Source organism: Bolinopsis microptera, chromosome 12 (genome assembly GCF_026151205.1).
Source record: "Bolinopsis microptera isolate Bmic1 chromosome 12, MBARI_Bmic_1.0, whole genome shotgun sequence".
NCBI lineage: Eukaryota > Metazoa > Ctenophora > Tentaculata > Lobata > Bolinopsidae > Bolinopsis > Bolinopsis microptera.
In genome coordinates, this window is record NC_087083.1 from 3,609,900 (window position 1) to 3,632,751 (window position 22,852).

At 38.6% G+C, this 22,852-nt stretch overlaps 1 protein-coding gene and 2 long non-coding RNA genes across 3 annotated transcripts; 1 reads left to right on the top strand and 2 right to left on the bottom strand.

The window, feature by feature from the left end:
• Positions 1–9,335: 9,335 nt before the first annotated feature.
• On the top strand, positions 9,336–10,102 carry LOC134824057 (uncharacterized). Its single transcript, XR_010161341.1, has 3 exons — positions 9,336–9,401; positions 9,535–9,637; positions 9,846–10,102. It is a non-coding gene; the product is annotated as an uncharacterized LOC134824057 (long non-coding RNA).
• A 377-nt stretch (positions 10,103–10,479) lies between these two features.
• LOC134824530 (uncharacterized) lies at positions 10,480–11,431 on the bottom strand. Its single transcript, XR_010161423.1, has 2 exons — positions 11,278–11,431; positions 10,480–11,089 (listed from the first exon to the last, which is right to left on the bottom strand). It is a non-coding gene; the product is annotated as an uncharacterized LOC134824530 (long non-coding RNA).
• Positions 11,432–11,486: 55 nt separating this feature from the next.
• Positions 11,487–22,477, bottom strand: LOC134824522 (golgin subfamily A member 5-like). The gene is made up of 12 exons (XM_063836429.1): positions 22,359–22,477; positions 22,160–22,234; positions 16,686–16,766; positions 16,427–16,548; positions 15,870–16,007; positions 15,487–15,559; positions 15,173–15,306; positions 14,619–14,728; positions 13,971–14,064; positions 12,126–12,223; positions 11,965–12,031; positions 11,487–11,624 (listed from the first exon to the last, which is right to left on the bottom strand). Exons 1-12 carry the CDS (start codon positions 22,474–22,476, stop codon positions 11,487–11,489), a joined length of 1,248 nt encoding a protein of 415 aa, XP_063692499.1. The 5' UTR covers position 22,477.
• Positions 22,478–22,852: the final 375 nt, after the last annotated feature.

Below are 22,852 nucleotides of genomic sequence, written 5' to 3' on the forward strand. Positions count from 1 at the left end.
GAATGATGTGATAATCAAACACTGTACTTGCAGTGAATATGAAGATGTTAGCAAGTGCTGTTGGGTGCTTTGTAGCATGTGCTTTTCAAACCTGGACTAATGTTTCTGCGTGGTGAGAATAATTACTTTCACTAGTTACCAATAGTAACCACTGGTTACCACTAGTAACCAATAGAAACCAATATTCTAAAACTTTGTAGTAACACTATTATAGTAACACTATTCACTAATAATAACCATTAGTCACCATTAGTAACCAATAGTAACCACTGGTTACCACTAGTAACCAATATTCTAAAACTTTGCACTTTTATAGCTACACTATTCACTAATGGTAACCATTAGTCACCAATAGTAACCAATAGTAACCAATAGTAACCACTAGTAACCAATAGTCACCACTAGTAACCACTAGTAACCAATATTAACCAATAGTTACCACTACTATGTTTTTCTACGCGCAGGACTGTTGGATGTTGGATGGTACGAGTAGCTGTATTAACATTCGCTTATAGTCGAGCTACTGTAACATTCTCTGAATACCTCCAGTGAGTAACCTCTTATTACTTTTATTAGGGTACACCCCTTTTAGTAACCACTAGTAACCACTAGTAACCACTAGTAACCACTAGTAACCACTAGTAACCACTAGTAACCACTAGTAACCACTAGTAACCACTAGTAACCACTAGTAACCACTAGTGACCACTAGTAACCACTAGTAACCACTAGTAACCACTAGTGACCACTAGTAACCACTAGTAACCACTAGTAACCACTAGTAACCACTAGTAACCACTAGTAACCACTAGTAACCACTAGTAACCACTAGTAACCACTAGTCATATCCACAGAAGAGTGAAAGGTCGACTGAGTTCGAAAAAAATAAGTGATATAAAGGAAGAAAGAAAAGGAACGGAGTTGTCGTTCAACAGACTTAACCTCTACGCAGCCGGTCCAGTACTCGCCTTTCTAGCCCTTCTAGCATTCGATCTAGTTTTATCCTCCGTTACAACTTACAGTGTTGATATGGTAAGTTACCAATAGTAACTGCTAGTAACCAATAGTAACCAATAGTAACCAATAGTAACCAATAGTAACCAATAGTAAGCACTAGTAACTATTGGTTACTAGTTTTATCCTTCGTTACAACTTACAGTGTTGATATGGTAAGTTACCAATAGTAACTGCTAGTAACCAATAGTAACCAATAGTAACCAATAGTAACCAATAGTAAGCACTAGTAACTATTGGTTACTAGTTTTATCCTTCGTTACAACTTACAGTGTTGATATGGTAAGTTAGTTTACTTAGACACTTTTTAGTTATAATATTAAGTGATTCCATACTGTTTGAATTAAATAGTGTAAAAATAAGGCTTCAGTAAGAGAATCTTTAAAATGTTCAAACGTACACGCACCAAAACGAAACCTCACGTTCTTTATCTAAAATCGTTATATTTGTTTATTTATGTATATCATTTAAATGATTGCAATTAAGTATTTTAAGGCGTTTATAGTGACCCTAGTAGTAATCAATACAATTATTACAATAATTTATTCAAGTTAAAGTAATAATTTTAATGTTTACTTTTTAACTGATTCTCAGGCGTTCCAGCTAAAAACCGTAGGAGTGCTCACAGTTCTTCTATTTATGAACAGTCAGTTTATAATCGCAAAGAGTAACTACTATGACAGGGATCACATCACACAGGTGTTGGAAATGTACGGGGAGACCTTGCTGTCTCTCTATTATCTTCCCAAATCTGCTTTCTTCTATAGTTTCAGTGGAGACACTTTGCAAACTAAAGTATCTGCTGACTAATGCTGATACTAATGGCAGTTTGCCAGGTTACAATATATTACTTTTGTTAATTTCAGTTTGGGTTATGATTTTGTAATTTATCGTGTTTGATTCTTGTTATCATTTTCTATAATTACTACTTGTTCTGGTTTAACATTTTAATAAAACATTACTCTTTCTTGTAATATTAATAACAACAACAATAACTTAATGACCAAGTATTAGGGTTGTAGGAATCAATTTCTTCGTGGGGGGGGGGGGGGGGGGGGTGATTCACGATGTCAATCGTTCAAAGCTCGGCAAGGCCCAGTGGTGCATCTCGCTACAAGGGGGGGGGGGGACAAAATTATAGTCTTTAAAATATCGGGCGCTGTGCGCCTGAATGTCAAAACAGTGAAACATTCAGTAGTGTCAACCATGCCTGTAAAAGTTTAAAGTTCAAAGTTTATGACTTACCCTATAATACTTACCCCCTTCTGTCGGCCAGCGAGGGGTTTTGAAAGTTCGGACACACCCGGGGAGGGGTGGTCTGAAAATCTGCGACGTCCTAAGTAGATGGCCTCCAACAAAGTTCAGTTCACCGAATGGTACTAATATTGAGGAAATTAGCGAATTTTTACTGTTAATAAAATTGATTTGAAACAAAAAATTTGTCCAAAATTTACGTTATATTTCTGCTGACGTCAGCATTTTCATTTCCAAACCCGCTCTTTCCCCTTGGCTGCTGACGTCATAACATGTTAACGCTCCCATACTCACAACTCGATTGTTCGATATTCCAGCTCAAACTTTTGAAGTTATCGGTATCTATGATAAGTCAAAGTCTAGACTGTCCCTCATCACGTAGAGACATGAAACATTGAAACATAACAATAATTGCACTGCCACACTTGAAATTTGTACCTGATGAGGGCGGTAGTAAACTGACCACAGCTATATTTAATAAACGATATCATTTCCATTTAATTTTATTACTAAACTTTGAACTCATTTTCTTCTACATTTGCACAGCTGACCAATCAATCTTTTGAACGTCATGAACATGTACCTTCATTCACTGAAGGATTCCTTACCCCACTGCAAAAACCTGGTAAGCCACGTGGACCTTTAAAAAGTTTGCGCCCTCTTTGTCTTTTAAACGGCACCAGGAAGATATTGTCCATGATAGTCCTTAGACGCATTCAAAGACAAGTTTCTCAGTACACTGGACCTTGGCAAAATGCCTACAAGCCTGGCCATAGCTGTGCAAATATTGTTTGGACACAACGGATCCTAGTTTCAGTTGTAAAGGAGAAACGCTGGTCTCTACACAAAATGGGTATTGATATGTCATCTGCATTCGACACTATTAAGAGATCAGTTTTGCTAGAACTTCTTGCTGATGCTGGTTGTAGTGAAGACGACATCCGACTGGTAAGGTACCTACTCTCATGTACCAAACTGAAGATTAAAGTGAGGTCTACCGTATCAGGGGAGTTCATTGTCACGATAGGTGCGTTCCAAGGTGATAGTTTGTCTGGAAACCTTTTCACCCTGTATTTGGCTGGCGCACTTTACCACCTTCGTGCCTTTATGTCTTATCTAAGACCCAACCCTCCGTTTGCTGAAAACCTGCTACCTCTTGAGTGGGAGTACGCAGACGACGCAGACTTCACAGACTTCACAGACGAAGATAAAAAGAATTTGGAGTCCATGTTACCAATATGCAAGGAGATATTGGAGGAGTGGAATCTTTTTGTCAACGAATCAAAAACAGAGTTCACACATATCTATCTGGCCGAGAAGAACGAAGTTGATGACAAAGGAGAGCCACTTCGAGGAAGAGAGCCCTGGAGATCATCTATCTCACTTGGTTCCAAATTGTGCAGCAACGAGGACATAAAAAGACGATGTATTCTGGCAAATCTTGCTTTCCAAACCTACAAGAAAGTTTGGGAACAAGGTAAACGCATACCTCTTAAGACCAGACTTAAGATCTACGTAGCCCAGGTGGTCTCCGTCTTAATGTATAATTGTAGCTGCTGGGCTGCTTCAAAGCAGCTACTGAGTAAACTGGATATTTGCCACAGAAAGCATCTGAGGCAAATCATCAGAATGACTTACCCTAATATAATCAAAAACGACACCCTTTACAAGAGATGTGAAGTGGTTCCACTCAGTGAGCGTGTTGCATGTGCACGATGGAGGATGCTCGGACATGTCCTTCGCAGTGATAACAACTCACCCGCACAGCTTGCATTACACTTTGCAGTAGAGAGTCAGAGTACTAAAAAGGGTAGAGTAGGTAGACACCAGTCGAACTTGCTTAAGACTATTAAATTTGATTTAGGTAGCAGGAACATTCCATTTGTAAATACAGACGATTTGTACAATTTAAGACTTTTAGCCTCTGATAGAGCGGGATGGAAGAAGTTGTTATAGCTTGTGTATCAGTTTTTCTTTTTTTTTCTGGCTACTTATCAGATCTTTAAGATTTTCATTTATGTTCTATTTTTGATTTGAATAAAGTTATATAATAATAACTAAACTTTGAACTCATTTTCGATTTTTCACGTTTTGAGTACGCCTTGACTTTGAAAGTTGATCAGTACGATTAGTAAGTTTTTCGCAAAAATGTTTGCCAAAATTCACGTTAAATTTCTGCTGAAATCAGCATGGCTGAGACTAACGTCCTATAAATTTAGAATATTTACAGTAGTAAGTCTCAAAAAGGGTGCAAAGAGAAAGAATCTGGAGTTTTTTTGCTTAAACTTAAAGGAAGGAATTGTAGCAATGAGGAATGTAAATTTGATCTACACTTTGTCTTTAGCAATATGACAATTTGGATAATGCAATGGCAGATTGGCCAGGTACGTGTGCCCCCCCCCCCCCCCCCACGAATAATTCCAAGTAAACTACAGCAGCAGATTATCAATCGTAATTATTCATTTCCCCCATACTAACCACGGTTAGATCCATGGCCACCATATCAGCTATTATACTGTCTGGAACAGGTTTTAGAGTGTCCGGGACTCTGACGGAGTCCGGACCTCGTTTCAGAGTGTCTTCTATCTGTGCCACATTCTCATTACTTCTCTTAAACTTGATACTCGGCTGTACTAAAGTTTTACGGCCTATTCTAAACAAGGCCCTGAATCTACCACTACGTTTTGGTAGAACGTCTTTCATTTTGGACCTTTGGGAATTGTTCTCGTTTTTAATATTTGAATTCGGAGTATGATTAATCAACCGCAAGTCTTTATCAGCATTATTTGAATGTTCCTCGGGTTGTTTCTCAGCAACTTCTTCTGACGCGATGGTTTGTGACGTCACAGCACGTGGTGTGACGTCATAACACGTGGTGTGTGACGTCACAGCACGTGGTGTGACGTCATAACACGTGGTGTGTGAGGGAAGCTCGTGTTTCTCGTTACTCTGACCATTGTAACTGTGAATTGTGTGTAGAGAAGCACTCTCGTGAAGCAAGATAGCATCTTCTTTTGCTATCTTGCTATTGTCACATGTTTCTCTGTAAAAGGTATTGTGGGGCTCCTTCACAAATAACTCCATGACTCTCCTTCTAGGGAGGGAGAAACTGGAGCTTGTAAAGTTTTCCCTTCTAGACAAACTCTTTTTGCTGGACAAAGTGTCAAAATCAATACAAGATCTATTTGAGGCTAAGGATTCTCTTTTCCATTTGGCTCCTCTCACAGAAGTGTATACACTTCTAACAATGCTTTGTTTTCTTCTTTCACGATATTCCGGTAGATTAACTGAAGAATGACTCCTTCCTAAACCATGTTTATTATCATAAACTCTTGAGGTGAGCCTAGAACTACTTGTGGCTGTTGGAAGAACCAGTGGTTGATTCCAATTTGAGGTGCGATCAAGAGATCTCTTTCTCAAAGACTCAAAAGAAGGAGGCTCACTCAACTCATGTGACAAGGCAGTGTTTTCTTCTGCTGAAGAGGGGCCGGGAACTGCGCTCGTTTCTGATACAATTATAGTGTCCGAGGGGACGAGTAAAGCCAGTGTTTCCATATTTTCATACTCATTTTCGCTCTGAAATTCATCAGCAAGGGATTCCAGTTCCGATTCCAGTTGCTCAGATTGTAGCTCCTCAGATTGACAATCCTCTGGTTGCAAGTCACCTGATTCCTCCATCTCTCTCATGACTCCCTTAACACCAGGAGGAAGACTGCTGTGTTTAACTTCCACCTCTACTACAGAGGACTTTCTCCGCTTAAAGAAGCTCTGAAGAAGAGAGGAATGTCGGGCTGGTTTCTCCCTTTTCCTGGTCGGAGGAGGAGTGTACTCCTTCTCCTGCACGAGAGAGGTCTCCGAGCATACTTCCCCAAAAGAGTGAGACAGTTCTGTACTGTTCTCCATATCCTGGTCAATTGCAAAGGTCGAGGTTTCGTCTATGGAGATTGATAAGTCGTTCTTTTGCTTTTTATCTTGCTTCAGCTTGCGAAAGTAATCAATCTTTGGAGATGGCTGGACATTTATTGGATCAGTCAAATTATCAGCGTACAGTCTGTGTGTGTCTTGATCGTCCATGTCAATTGCACCACTTGATAAATATTGTTCTCCAAGGAGTATTCCATCCTCCAGACAATGATCGAGATTCTCATAAAGCGGAGGCACATTCTCATACACTGTGCCGGATGAGAGACCTGATCCCGGTCTAGAGTTTTCAGAGTCCCGGGTGTATCTACGCATACACAATGTCTCTATATCGTCATAACTGTGCGCACTTGAGAGATTGCCATATAACAAATCGGGTGTGTCGGTGTTAATGAGGTCAGGTGAAGAGTTCTCAACTATACTCGTGACTACTTCTACTTGCTCTCCTTGCCCACTTTCATCTTCTTCATCTCTCAGCTGGGGATTTTCTCTAGTTATCTCTATCGAAGAAACTTTTCCTAAAGTAGAGACTGATTCGCTATTACTTAAACAATCCTGTCTCAATGCCATATCTGTTCTAGTTTCATTTGAAGGGTCTTCTTCTTTTGATCCAATATCACTCTCAAAATCTGTGCTAGTAGTTTTTAGTTCACAGCTACTTAAGAGATCTCCTTCAAGAAACACGCTTGATTCTCTATCGACATTATCTATAAAGAATCCTCCTGAGACTTCAGAGTTTACATATATATTGTCATCTTTAGAACCCTCTCTACCTCCAGAATTGGAACTGTTGTCGCCTAAAAGATTGCTGTATGTTTCCTGAGCTTGTGTTTCTAATAACTCTACTGATGGAGAGGACTGGAACTCTTCACTAGACTCCGAAGAGGAGGAGGAAACTGAGTGAAAGGAATCTGAGGAATCTTCTGAGGAATGTGACATTAAGAGTTGTAGGTTTATAACCTGGGTTTATAACCAAGGTTTATAACCTACCAATGTTACTTAATGTTAACATTAAGAGCAGACAACTGATTCACTGTACTAAGTCGTAATGGTCATCATCTGAAGGTTTGTGGTTTAGTTTCAGTTGTCATAAGACATTACAGAGCGTGGCAATAACAAGGGCATAAACTGTTTGAGATCAAGTGAAAATCAAAATAAGTTGTATGAAAACTATAAAACAGTTTAGGAAATCAAGCGAGCCAACAAGTGACACAAGCTCATCCCTCTATAATGTAGTCCACGTAACGTTGTTATAGTAATAAGATAATAACATGACCTAGTAGTGTGAGCTAACTATGAACAATATATAAAGTAAACAATACTGATATAATGGGACTCTTGTTTATCACATGTCGTTATTTTGACGATCCCTTGGTGCTGACTGCTGGGTGCATGTTTTCTAGACCCAGCAGAAAGTTGGAGCAACTTTACAGTTCACATAGTAGTAGGTAGAGTTGTAGGTACTAGGTAGAGTAGGTAGATAGAGGAGTTATGGTAGATGACGTAGAAGAGCAGCAGGTACATACAGAACATACTATTAGTCTGACGTATAGTTCCTGTATCCTATACTAATATACAATGTAAAGCTTATTATAAGTTTACTGTCTGCAGTGAGCAGGTAGTAATGATGTTTTGAACTGCAAGGTCTAAACTGTAGACTCTACAGTATCAGTACAATAGGATATGTGTATTTAACGTTCATGTGCTCACTACGTCTTATTACTTTATTACTTATTGTTCGTGTTTATTTTTGTGTCTTGCTTGCTATTTGTTTTGTTTTTGTACGTGCAAAAACGGTTAGTTTTTCCTTTCGCATACTTGACTAATGTCCTGTTTTTATTGATGTACTTGTTTGATGCTTCTCCGAGCTCGCAAGGGTAATCGGTTTAGTAATAGTATCGGGAAAGTTAACAGTTCGTTCCTTATTTTGCACTAAGAGGTATAGGTATTATAGGTATAGGTATAGTAAAACATTCCTTTTGGCTGTGTGATGTGAACAACGAGCGACCATTTCAAAACGGCTCCTCTTGTTTCAATTTAGTACTTACTCTACTTAGTAGTTAGTATAGTAGTAATAGTCTACGTAACAGTAACACTTAGTACGGGCCACTGAGTTTGAACTAACCTTAACTATAAACCTCCAGTTTATAGAATAAAGTGAATGAAGCTGTTGCTATGGCGCGTTGTCATGGTGACGTTGCTATTGTCACGTGTCAGTTCAGTAACACGTGGTGAGAGGTATTGTGTGACGTATGGTGACTGTGGAGGTGTGCCTTGTGTTAACAACACTCCAGCTAAACCCATCTCCAGTTATCAGACACTCTCCTCTCTCAGGGAGTTCTGTCCTCATCTCAAGGTATTTAGTTGGGAACTTCTCTCTCTCTCTCTTTTCTGTGGGCTGTGAACTAGTTGGGAACTTATCAGGGTCATGCTTTGTTGAGCGATATCAGAGATCCTGTTAGGATAGTGAGCATCCTGCTAGCTGAGTTTACAAATACACTAGCTGAGTTTAATATAATTATTATAATTTAGTTTATTGTTATTATTTAAGGCACACTTTGGTTTTAAGAGGATAATTATAGGCTAACTATATTCTGAAAATATGTGAAGGACGCGGCGTAACCATGATGCGGCGTAACCATGGCTACCACGTTGCTAAGTTAAAGTAGCTAAACTACATCTCCTTCTCAAGTAATATTTCCTGTTCTGATCATTTATTTCAAAGGAGACTAGAAAAGCCTGGAATGAATTTAGTTTTAAGAAAGAATCTCAACGTAAGAAAAGTACAAATAGTTTTACTTATGATCTGTGAAATAAAACTTTGTTCAGGAGGAATCTGGGTTTTGTTGCGACGCCGAACAAGTGACTATCATGGAGAAAGCTCTTTCAAAAGCTGATAATCTGCTGAAGTAACTAAACATTGAAGTCTCTCACTTTATCATAGCAAAGATTACCATAATCAGTAAAAACTAACATCCCCCATGAATTCTTTTACTTCGATGAAAGGTAAATGTCATGACAAGAATTGCAGTTTTATTTGGCACGAATCAAGCACTCTCATTTATAGGTGCACGCCAGGGAGAGACAATTTCAGAACTCTAATTTGTGACATGGTATGTGGGCCTAACCAGGCTAACTACTTGAAGATAACAGAGAGCAAACAGTACGGAGACAGGATTCAGGCTACCCACATCAAATACTTTATCTCTACCGTAAATACTTTCACTTTCTTTTAGATACTTTCACTTGTTTACTTTCACCTTCTCTTGGATACTTTCACTTTCGTTTTCACTCAACTTCAAGTTCGCGTTCGTTGTGCTAGTCCGTTTAATTTGTATAATATAGGAATACAGTGACGCAGTATGGAGAAGTACTAGAAAACAAAGCAAATTACTTTGCGGGAAAATATTCAGTGAATGCTCTAAACAAGACCTCTTCAAATTCATAGGTATTATTTTATTTGTTATAGGTATTACTATTATTATTATTGATAAGTAGATTGCATTCTGTTTATATCAATCATTAGCAAAGTGTTTTTGTTAACAAACTACTGTAAGTTTTGTTTTTGGTGCCAATTTTAGACGAACAATTTATTTATTTAATTATGTTAGAACGTTAAATTGGTAATGTTTGTTTCTATTTGTTCCATTGTTCAGGAGATAACAGATGGACAAAGTTGAAGACAGATTACGTTATAGAGAACACACCGTCTCGTCCGGGGATCAAACATTCCTCCCACTCCCAGTTAGCATGTCCTTCCTCCTCTTCCTGTCAGTGCTAATAACGTATTGAGAAAACTGTTCTGTTATAGGTATTATTGGAGGACTTCGCCGCTTCGACGCGCCGCGCAAACTAGCATTCTTGCTTCGCATCGTCGATCGTTGCTCTGCTTCGCAGACTCCAGAGCAACGATCTCGATGGGTTGACTCCGTCAATCAATAGGTATTATTAAACTTACAGCCTAGTTAACTTATTGGTGTTTTCATCTTAGTTCCAGTCTTTCAAAGAACGTGCATGTGTTAAAGAGAATTTCCAGACATCATAATATCGATGGCATTTAGTTAATAATTTTGACAGAAACTTTTGTTTAGTTTAATTTTTCTTGGTCTCATTCGCATTATATTAGTCATTATTTATACATTATAGTTTTCTTTGTAAAAATGAAGTTGCGTGAATATTTTGTTGCCATTGTTTAGCAAAATATATAGAAATTAAAAGAGTCCTGTACAACGTTACTATTCAGAAATTGAAACCCATTACCCAGCAAGCATTAACATTTAACAAATATTACATTATTTATTATTATTTACTACTCAAGCAAATAAAAATCAAACCAATCATAACCATTACTGAAGAAATAAAATATTAACTTAAGTTAAAGTCTGATAAACTTGCAAAGAAATTCGTAGATCTAATTACAAAGTCATACTGATAAATAAACTTTCATAACTCTGAACAAAAAAGGTTTTAAAACACACTGATAACTGAGATTATCAGAGTGTCACGTGTGATCCTCGTGTATCTCGGGAGTGTACGTGAGAAGTGGTCACGTGTGATTCTCGTGTATCTCGGGAGTGTAGGTGAGAAGTACCACCATAACCCAGCTGTGTAACAGTAACATGTAGCCTAGTACCATTAGCCTGGCTTGTGGGTACCTCCTAAGAAACACACCTAATCTCACACTAAACTTATCTATAGAGTTTAGAGCGTCTCTCAGTCTCTCATTCTTGTAACTAGGTCTAGAAGTTTCCACAAACCCCTCCCTCTCAACGGGCACTGAAACAGAGTTATTTCTCCTCTCAACTTGCTGTAACACTCCCTCTAATCCCTCCAGACGTAACACTAGACTACTCCTCTCACTGTTCAACCTCTCTACTTCACCCTGCTTGTTTAGCAACACCTGAACATATTGTCATAGTTACCAATATCATCATATTTCTATAGCAACCAGTATTACGGATCATACTAAAAGCTAGATTACCGAAGAAAATTTTGATAAACAGAAAATCATATCATTAGAATAGAAGAAGACATTCAATAAGTTAAATGCTATAAACGGTAAGATTTAACAACTGTAATTTGTAGTACCTCAGTAAGAGACTTTATCTTGACCTCCAATTCCGAGTCACTGCCAGCCCCGTTGACGACAAACCGCGCGTTACGTACAGTCTCCAGCTCAGTGCGCAGCGCGCGCACTTCCGCCGCAGAGGTAGAACGCAAAACAGTCATGTCTCTCTGACAAATTACCATCTCCTGAGAGTGTTTTCAGGGTAACAAAGTGTTGAGATCATTGCAGATCAGACAAGATATAATACGGTTGTTCTGGTTACCTCTTTCAGTCGCGACACTATGTCTTGGTATTCAGTTAACTCGTTTTCTCTGTCTTTTGTTGCACTTTCTGCCGTTGAGCACTGTTCTAATGCTTGTTGCAGCTCCTACAATGGTATGGGTTTCACAACCAACAGGAACAATATAGTGACAAGATCTGGGTAACTGTGGTAACTAGGTGGTAACTAGGTGGTAACTAGGTGGTAACTAGGTGGTAACTAGGTGGTAACTAGGTGGTAACTATGTGGTAACTAGGTGGTAGCTAGTGGTAACGTGTTTGCAAGATCTGGGTAACGTTTTTGCTATTTTACATCTTTATTTTAATATTTCCCGCATGCTTCCCGAGCCCCCTCGAGTACAGTGTACGAATAACCACCCTTAAGTTTTCCCTTAATATATAAGTACAGTTACAGTAAATAATGAGAGCTGAGTGGTTGTCATGGTTACCTCGCTGTGAGTTTGCTCTACACTGGTCAAATGCTCCTTCGTAATCACCAATTCGCACTTAGTCGACCTATAATAATAACACTGTTATAGTTCCATCAAATTTAAATAAGAAATTTGCAGAATTTCATTTTGTGTTGATGTGAGAATTTATAAACTCTAACCTGAGCTCGGACTCTATCAAGTTGCGCTCTTGAATCATCATCTCCACTCCTTCGTCATCTAAAATTGAGGTATCTGCAGGAGATTTCTTTTCTTTTGCCTGAATTATTTGATATAATTATTTGATATAATAGTACTTATGATGAAGTATAATGAGAACGATAATCGTATATTTGAGAAATTAAAGACATCCCCACAAGCTCTTTACATAATTCCAGTTTAAGTTGACCCCTTACTAGCCTGTCACGTGACCAAAATAGTTTTTTGCCCATAACTCTCCGGAGACGCATTTTTACAATACATCATGGGGGGTGATTCGGAATCAGCGTTCAAAAATACACCGATCATGATTATTTTCATACCCTCAAGGTCTTTTCACAAGAATTTTCTTTAAATTTGGGCGAGCGATTTAGTGGGAGCGGTTACAGTTAAATTACATTTTTTCCCTTAATATGTACAGCCTACAGGGTGGGCCAAAAGTCAGTACCCATACGTTGGCCTTTATAGCTCAGTCACTGAGTGCCCAATTGAAATAATTCTTTCTGGTATGACTTAGTACCACCACTGGTTCGAGGAATTTGTCAACTCGAAAAATGTTCGTGTTCATTTTTTCAAATGAAGGTTCATTTTCGCATTTATTTGATGGTTTGGATAGTCGGATCGAGCTGAATTTTATTGAATTGCGTTTGTCCTGAAAAAAATAGAGATGTAGATTCTCAGATAACCGAGATACGAAGCATAACGAGTTTATTCATTACGTGTGATCAGGTGATTGGTCATTGGCTTACCTAATCACGTGATAAGGTGACCCCGTTAACCACCCCGTTTAACATTGTTGGAATCTTTAAGGCTGCCAAATCAAGGTTTCGTGTCACGGTGTCACATAATCACCCAATTAAGCATTACTCAATTACAGCATTACTAAGGCGACTGTAAACAAAATATTTTTTGTCAAAATCTTTATTTTTCACTTTAGTTTAAGTTATATTAATATAATAAATTCAAATCTTATGATATTGTTATTATCTTAACAGTTACTATTTAAGCTTAAGATTTTAAATTTGTATTCCTTGTATTCCTTGTATTCCTTGTATTCCCAATCAATTTTGCTGACGAGGTACACAAAATGCTTCATAACTTCTTCATTTCTAATCTGTTTTACATCATTTTTTTCAGATCAGATGCAAAATTCGATAATCTACCGTCTTTGAAAAATTATTCGTCCAGCATGTTCAGATAAAACAATATAGGTGTTTCAATATTGAATGGGCGTGGTTTAAAATATTCGAATTTTCAAATTTTGACGACGGAATCCTCGAACAAGTAGTAGGTACAGTATGCCATCTGCAAAGCAACAACTCTCAAATATAAAACACGGCGGAGGTATAAGACCCAACGTATGGGTACTGACTTTTGGCCACCCTGTAGATGTAATGATCCAAGCCTCGTCTACATGTATAACGTTGGCTTTATTGAAACCTCTTATTATATATATATAATTGAAACCTATTCATATCTTGGATCTGTGTAATAAAAACGTGGGCGCGCGGCGCAGTGACATGACATGGTGAACATAGCAAATGAAAATTCTTGATACGTAAAGAAACATGCGCGTTCCAATTTCAGTACAATTTTAGTGATTTGCCAGTGACACACAAATGCTAAAATTTCGATTATACTCCGAAATCCTTTTTTATTCTGCTAAATACATTATAAACCGGCCAAAATCCTTTTAATTTACAAAATTTCCAATAGCAGATTATTTCAGAAGCTCAAAGCATGCAGAAAACAACAAACAGAACAAGAAGTGATGAAGAGAATGTTGATCTAAATGACAACAAATTTACCTGAAGTACACGTGTAGCTCTCTCTTTGTAATCTGACAGATCTTTTCTTGAAAATTCCAATTCGTTTTGAGAAAGCTTCAGTTCGGACAATGTGCTGAAATGTGAAATGTAAGGTGGCAACTTTAGATATAAGATGATAAGTAAAAATGCTCTCATTAAATGATGTCGCCCTAATTATTATATAGCACAAATGCGTTATGTATATAAATAGTATACAGTATACAATACATAGGACTGATTGTCTTCTAGAACTTTGATTTAATTTTGCTTATAAAAGTTGAAACGTTTGGTCTTAGTTTCACATCCAGGAATTTGTGTAGTATTACCTCATACTATTAAATAATAGTATTATCTTATAGTTATTTTCGTCTAATGATTTATGATCATAATATTGTGAAGTTATACATTGTATGTATATAAGTTATACATTGTATGTATATAAGTTATACATTGTATTGATATAAGTTATACATTGTATGTATATAATGTATACATTGTATGTATAAGTTATACATTGTATGTATATAAGTTATACATTGTATGTATATAAGTTATACATTGTATGTATATAAGTTATACATTGTATGTATATAAGTTATACATTGTATGTATATAAGTTATACATTGTATGTATAAAGTGTACTGTACCTGGTATATCTGCGCTTCTCCTCTCTGAGAAATTGCTGTGTGTTGTGTAGTGTGTTAGTTACTTTTACTATTTGACACTGTAACTCTTCTTCTCGCTCCCTACTTTCACCCTGCAATAGTATAGTGCAGTGTAGTAACGAAGGAACCCACCGACCCCGCTGTGCGGGGGGAGGGGGGAATCTTAGGGGGCGCAAAATCGTCGTTTGAATGTGGGACAATTTTGAAAAAACATAACTGAGGTAATAGCAAAACTGCGCGTTTTGCTCTAGAAACACACTTTCTTAGAGATTTTACCGGCATACCCTCTAAAATCACCTAATTTGTTCAATTTTAGGGAGGGGCGCCAAAAGGGAAGGGGGCGCCAACAGGGGGGCGCATTTTCGGCGGGGGGGGGGTGTGCCACTGGTATAGTGTATAGTTTATATAATGTATAATGTATAGCTTAATACTCCTGCAGTCTAGGGCCCCTAAGAAGTGTTTAGGATGGCAAAAATGAAAAATAAGGGTTTAGAAGGCTTGAAAAAGGTCGAATTGAAGGGCAATAAACCTGTTACCTGTATTTTAGATAGAGATTCTTTGTAATGTTCTACCAGCTCATTAGAAACTGTTACCTCCTCTTTCAACTGGCTCAGTTCTCCGTGACAAGAACTGGACACTCTCAACTCCTCCTCCACTCGTTTTGTGTGCGCTGTAAACATTAGTAGATAATTACCTAATTATTAATTACTTGCTATTTAATTAGTGACTAATTATTAATTACTTGCTATTTTCGTTTCAACATTTCTCATCAATTCGTCATTTGTATTTCATTTTTATGAAAAAATGAAATACAAATAGAAATGAGGGGGGAGGGGGGCGGGTCAATTACCGGTCTGAGCTCCGAGCTCCGAGTCAGCCTCCGCTAGTCTTACTTTGAGAACTCCTATCTGAGTATCTTTAGCCTGCAAAACATACCTTTACAATTAGTTAATAAGTTGATAAGCTAATTAATTAAGGTTTACAATTAGTTACCTAAATGGTTACTATGGTTACTATGGTTACTAAATGGTTACTATGGTTACTATGGTTACTATGGTTACTAAATGGTTACTATGGTTACTATGGTTAATATGGTTACTATATGGTTACTAAATGGTTACTGTGGTTACTATGGTTACTATAGTTACTGTGGTTACTATGGTTACTATAGTTACTATGGTTACTGTGCATATAATGGTAACTAAATGGTTACTATGGGTACTATTGACTAACAGTGAGGGCCTCCTTTAAATCAGCCTCAGTTCCCTTTATGCTTCTTATCAAGGACAGTTGTTTTGTTATTTCTTCTTCTCTTTCTTTCAGTTTCTTCTTCTGCTTCTCCTCCAGGATCTGCTGTGACTGCAACTTATCCTGAAATATCATTCTAATAATCATTTACAAAGCTTACTAGTGAGACTGCAACTTATCCTGAAATATCATTCTAATAATCATTTACAAAGCTTATTAGTGAGACTGCAACTTATCCTGAAATATCATTATAATGCTTATTAGTGAGACTGGAACTTATCCTGAAATATCATTCTAATAATCATTTACAATGCTTAGTGCTTACTAGTGAGTAGTGTGCCTCCTAATGATGCTGTTTAATAAAATCTGTGGTTAAAAAGTCACACTAGTGCCTGTTAGTGTGCAAAATATTTACTATTATATAAGTTACATACATTTTATGGTAGTCATGTACAGATAAAAAACTTACAATGTACATCAATATAATATGATTAATTCCTAATCATTTCGTATAAATGTACAACTTTAAAGTGAGAACATACCCTGTACGAACTAATTTTAGAAGATAAGAACCCGATCTCATCAGTTAGCTGAGTAACTTCTTGTTTAATCAGTTTATTTTCCAGCTCCAGTCTGTCAAAGTACTCCCCCCTCACCGCCTCTCCTTAGATAAAACAAGCTAAACGTAGATTATAAGGTAAGGTAATTCCGCTGTTATTAAGCAGCATTATTTAGAAACACTAGTTAATTAATGCTAATAAATAATAACTACTATATAATTAAAGTAGAGATGTGACTAACCATCCTCACTATCGTCACTAAGCGACACCAGGTCCTGGGATGAAGGTACTATCTCTGGAGAGGAGTGAGATTCTTCTGAACCTGGGGTATTAAATAGTGGTAACTAAGTGGTAACTAGGTGGTAACTAGTGGTAACTAGTGGTAACTAGCAGTAACTAGTGGTAACTAGGTGGTAACTAGTGATAACTAGGTGATAACTAGTGGTAACTAGTGGTAACTAGCAGTAACTAGTGGTAACTAGTGATAACTAGGTGGTAACTAGGTGGTAACTAAGTGGTAACTAGTGGTAACTAGCAGTAACTAGGTGGTAACTAGTGATAACTAGGTGGTAACTAGGTGGTAACTAGTGGTAACTAGTAGTAACTAGTGGTAACTAGGTGGTAACTAGGTGGTAACTAGTGGTAACTAATGGTAACTAGCAGTAACTAGGTGGTAACTAGTGATAACTAGGTGGTAACTAGGTGGTAACTAGTGGTAACTAGTAGTAACTAGTGGTAACTAGGTGGTAACTAGTGATAACTAGGTGATAACTAGTGGTAACTAGTGGTAACTAGCAGTAACTAGTGGTAACTAGTGATAACTAGGTGGTAACTAGGTGTTAACTAAGTGGTAACTAGTGGTAATTAGGTGGTTGTACATTTATTGTACAATACATCGGGTATACATTACACCATGGCAGGGAATCCCCAGAAAAATGACAGTGAAAGTACCAAGATTATTATCGGGAAACTGATAGAAAAAGCTAACTCGTCTATCAGACCTGTTATTTCTGCTTTTGAATGTTTACAGTCTCGTTCAGTTAACCTTCAGCGACTTAATCAATTTACGGTTGGAATACTTGAAAGTTGTGCTGAATTTCTAGGAATTGCTCTTGCTGACAAGGACGATTTTAAGATTTTCACTAAGTCATCTCTTGCCAATCGCCTTTATCTTGGTTTTATGGCTCTGATGCCTGGAAAGTGTGGAGAGTGCGGTGATAACTACGTGATTGATCATGATCCTGAGGTCATGCCTTTTTTCAATTGCTTTAAATGTTTCAAAGGTTCACATTGTTGTGAAAGAAACAAAGAGCTACATCAGACCCTGTCAGCTATGAACACGCCGACAGGTTTTGTGTGGCTCTGTAACACATGTCATGGGCTAATTGATCCTATAGAACCTAGGAAACAGAGATCACGCCACACATCTGCTTCACTATCAGGAAATGTTTCTTCTGCTGACAGCCAGTCCTTGGACAGTTCAGCAGATGTTTCCAGTCTTAATCCTTCTAGTGTGATATCTTCGACCCAAATTCCATCTCCTGTGTTATCGCCTAGTTCAGCCACTGCAACGACAGCTGCAGCTACAGACTCTTCACAACCAGCCACAACTGTTTGTCAAGAGTTCCTAAACTGGAGTTGTCCACACGGAATCAGTGGAAAAAAGAAGATCAACGGGAACTCTTGCCCTTCTACTCATCCAAGGGTCTGCAATCAGTACCGAGCATCTGGTTTCACGGGAAGGAGTGGTTGTAAAGAAGGTAAAAACTGTACATTCTTTCACCCTGATATCTGTAGAACTGCACTTGAGAATGGTTCGTGTTCTAAAAAGGACTGTTTAAAGTTTCACCCCCGGTCGACCAGAAAGAGTACAAAGGAGCGTACTGAGAGGGGAGAGCGTCCTAAGAGTAACACTCTTAACACGAATCAGAGGTACAGCAAACAGAATAGTGATGCCAATGCCAACACGAGTGATTTTTTAGAGCTACGAAACTTGATCACTGGGATGGCGGCCAAGTTGGAAGCATTGGAGAAAAAGATGGATCAAGGTACCCCATCCCCATCCCAAACTGTCACACAGCCAATGGGAGCATCCATGATCTACCCAGTTCAATCAGCTCCCCCAATGATGAGTCTAGGTGTGCCCAGGCTACCACACCACCAGATTCCTTTCTCTCCTCACTCTTATTATTAAATGCTAGGAGTTTAAATCCATCTGCCCACAGTACCTGCAGATGGAAGCTTAATGACCTTGTAGGTCATGTAGACGATAAACGACAGTCTGGACAGCTCTACCCCTTTATTGCTATCACAGAATCTTGGCTTAAGTCACATATCAGTGACGCCCAGCTTCAGTTACCCGGATACTCACTTTGTCGAAGTGATCGCAGTAAGAGAGTTGGCGGAGGAGTAATACTTTACTCACTGTCGTCCATCCCAGTCGGAGACTTACGACGACAGCATTTGCCAGGGAATCTTTAATGTCTACCCTTCTGCTAAACTTTGCATAGCAGTTGCTTATAGGCCACCTGACGCAAGCTCAAGTAGTTTCTCAAAACTAATAGATAGATTTACATTCGCTATTGAGAACCTTGCACCTAGTGGCTACGACGTCTTTATAACAGGCGATTTCAACTTTCCCCAGATTGACTGGGAAACACTAAACATCATGAGCGGTGGGACCTCTGATTCAAATCTCTCCGCCCAATACCTGCTAAACTTCATGTCAACCCATCTACTGAGTCAGGTGGTTACTGTTCCAACCAGGGGAAACAGTACACTAGACCTCGTCTTGTGTAACAATGATCGGCTAGTATCTGATGTAACTTGTGAAGCAACAGAAATATCTGATCATGACATGGTTAATGTACTGCTATCCTTTAACCCTGGTCTGATGGAGAAGGCTCAGGCTTCATATCTTGACGAAATGAGCTTCCGAGCCCTAGACTTTAATCGGGCAGACTTCGAACCGATTACTGAGATCCTGAACAGAGTGAATTGGAAGGACTTGAGAGACGCAAGCACTTTTGAAGAATTTCCCGCAGAGTTTACACGGACAGTGCTTAATATATGCCTGGAAAATGTTCCTCGGAAACGACCACCAACTGGCAAGCCGAAGCTTTATAATTCGCTGAGAAGGAAGAAGTCACGACTTAAAACCCGTCTCTCTGCTGCAAAGTGTGCCAATGACCTAGCTCGAATCAAGAAAATTGAAGACGAAATTGGATTAATTTGCTATGAGATCAAGGAAGCTATAGTCCACCATCTTGATAAAGGTGAAAAGAGAGCAGTGGATAAAATTAAAGTCAATCCTAAATACTTTTACTCATACGCTAAATCTTTTTCTAAAGTTAAGCACAATATTTCAACTCTTCTAAACCGTGATAAGAAACTGGTAACTGAACGGAAAGAGTTAGCTAATATACTGCAGCAACAGTTCTGTTCTGTCTTTAGTGACCCCAACTGCCCTGATAAGTCACTACCTACATTTACAGTACCACCTCTCACTAGTAGGGATACAGAACTGGTACTCACACCTAACCACATCGTGGAAGCTATATCTGAGATTAAGCTGGACTCTGCACCCGGACCCGATGGTATTCCTGCTATTCTCCTCAAAAGATGTGCTTCAAGCTTGAGTGTTCCGATCCATCTCCTCTGGTCTGAGTCCATGTATACAGGCATAGTCCCAACTTTCTACAAGACTGGATATGTCACACCGCTTTTCAAGAAAGGTAGCAGGTGTGATGCTGCTAACTACAGACCGGTTACTCTGACCTCACATGTAGTCAAAGTCTATGAAAGAGTGGTTAGGAAACACATGGTTCAGCATCTCGAAACCAACAATTTGTTATCTGACAAACAACATGGTTTCAGATCGAACAGAAGCTGCTTGACCCAAATGCTCGATCACTTTGATGACATCTTTGAAGGGTTTACTCAGGGGAAAGACACAGACTCCATATACCTCGACTTCGCCAAGGCGTTTGACAAAGTTGACTTGGACCTTCTCTTGTTAAAGTTAAAGAGATACGGATTTCACGGCAAACTTCTAAGCTGGATCCAGTCATTTCTCTCTGACCGTGAACAGGTTGTAGTCCTAAACGGTGTTCATTCGGACAGTGCCAGGGTTCTAAGTGGTGTCCCTCAGGGAAGTGTGTTAGGACCACTATTGTTCATTTTGTTTATTAACGATCTAGAGCTAGCTGTTACCTCTTCTAAGGTAAGCTTCTTTGCTGACGATACTAGGGTCTCCAAACGTATCGATTGCTTTGAGGACTGTCTGCTGCTTCAGGCTGATCTGTACGGTATTCTCGACTGGTCACGCTGCAACAACATGAAGCTCCACGAACAGAAGTTTGAGCTCCTGAATCATCTCCACAATAGAAAAAGTACCTTTTCTGAACTTCCTTTTTACGTGGGAACTCTACTTTACAAGGTCTCCAGCGAGGAAATACTACATCCCGTTGAGAACGTTAGAGACCTCGGAGTTATGGTATCAAGCGATCTGAACTGGTCCAAACAGATCGGTAATATGGTCAAGAAAGCTAGAAGCACACTGTCATGGGTGTTTAGTGTCTTCAAAACTCGTGATAGGACCGTAATGACTACCCTATATAAGTCTTTGGTCAGAAGCCTACTAGAGTACTGTTGTCCGCTGTGGGACCCTGTTAAGGTGACTGAGATCCAGCTTTTGGAGGGGGTCCAGCGAACATTCACCGATCGTATATGCGGTCTGGAAAATATGAACTACTGGGAGAGGCTTTCACATCTAAAGCTAATGTCACTGCAGCGCAGAAGGGAACGGTACACTATTCTGATGATGTGGAAGATCCTTCACAATGTTGTCCCCAATTGCAGCAATATAAGGTTCACAAAAACATCCAGACATGGTACCCGAGCAATCATCCCTTCCCTGTCTAGGTTGAGTTCCTCGAGCAACCAGACACTCTATGACAGCTCATTTGCTGTAAGAGGACCAAAACTGTGGAACAAAGTGCCTGATAATATTAAAGCTGAAGCTACGTTTGAGTCGTTTAAAGTTAGTTTGTCCAAGTTTATTGCTTTGATACCGGACAACCCTCCGACTTCCGGTTATAGCTGCAGCTGGTCTAATTCCCTGGTAGACTACTCGCCAACGAGGTGGTCAGAAATCTGATGACCCTTCCTGCTACGAGGATAAACACAACCAAAGTAACCAAAGTAAGTAACTAGGTGGTAACTAGGTGGTAACTAGGTGGAAACTAGGTGGCAACTAGGTGGCAACTAGGTGGTAACTAGGTGGTAACTAGTTGGTAAATAGTTGGTAACTAGTTGGTAACTAGTGGTAACTAGTGGTAACTAGTGGTAACTAGGTGGTAAATAGGTGGTAACTAGGTGGTAACTAGTTGGTAAATAGTTGGTAACTAGTTGGTAACTAGTGGTAACTAGTGGTAACTAGGTGGTAACTATTTGGATTGATGGATTGAAAGCACCCATCTCTGGGGAGGAATGAGACTGGAATACTATTAGTTAAATTAATTAATTAGATTAAGTGTATGTTAGCTGATTAGATAAACAGAATATATATAATTAGATGTTAAACTAGGAAATAATAAAACATTATTTAAAGTATAAAGTTAAACCAGTGAGGAAGATGTTTTGTTCTCCAGGCAGAAGAACTAGGTGGTAACTAGTGGTAACTAGGTGGTAATTATTTAAAGTATAAAGTACTACCAGTGAGGAAGATGTTTTGTTCTCCAGGCAGAAGAGAGTTGTTCAGACTTGAGAACACATTCTTATCTTCCTCTTCTGAAATATTTATCACTTTAAAGGAAACTAAATTAAATGCTCAATAAACACACTTGTTTAACTTGTTAGTACAGTAAAACCCCGCGGTAAAGTGGGCTGTAGTACAGTGTACTAGTATAGTTACCATGGTAACTAGGTGAATCTTCCTCTTGAAGAGATTCAGCAGTTTTTTTGTCCACCTGATCCAAAAAAGCTTCTGCTTGATTAGCGAGATCAGTCAACGACAATGTCCATGCTGACATTCCCTATACTGAATTACTTTGTTAAAATATAATATGTTATGTACTAAGATATTAAGATATTTAATAATATAACTTCTTGACAGTAATTTTGAACATATTATAAAAATGTTTTGAAATAAAAACCTATATCTAGTGGTAACTGAAAACTGTTGTTGAGGATGGCGTGGTTGATAGTATTAGTGTTGGGTATGTATCTAAAATATACATTTGGTCAAAAGATACTTAAATCATGAGATGATTAGCCTTAGAGCTGAGAATTATTGATTATTACGAGAATTGTCCCTAATTAGCCTGATTGTAGTTACTTGAGAAGAAACTTTCCTTTAGGTTGGCTAATATTATAATTCCACAGCAGCTAATTAATAATTAAGCTGTG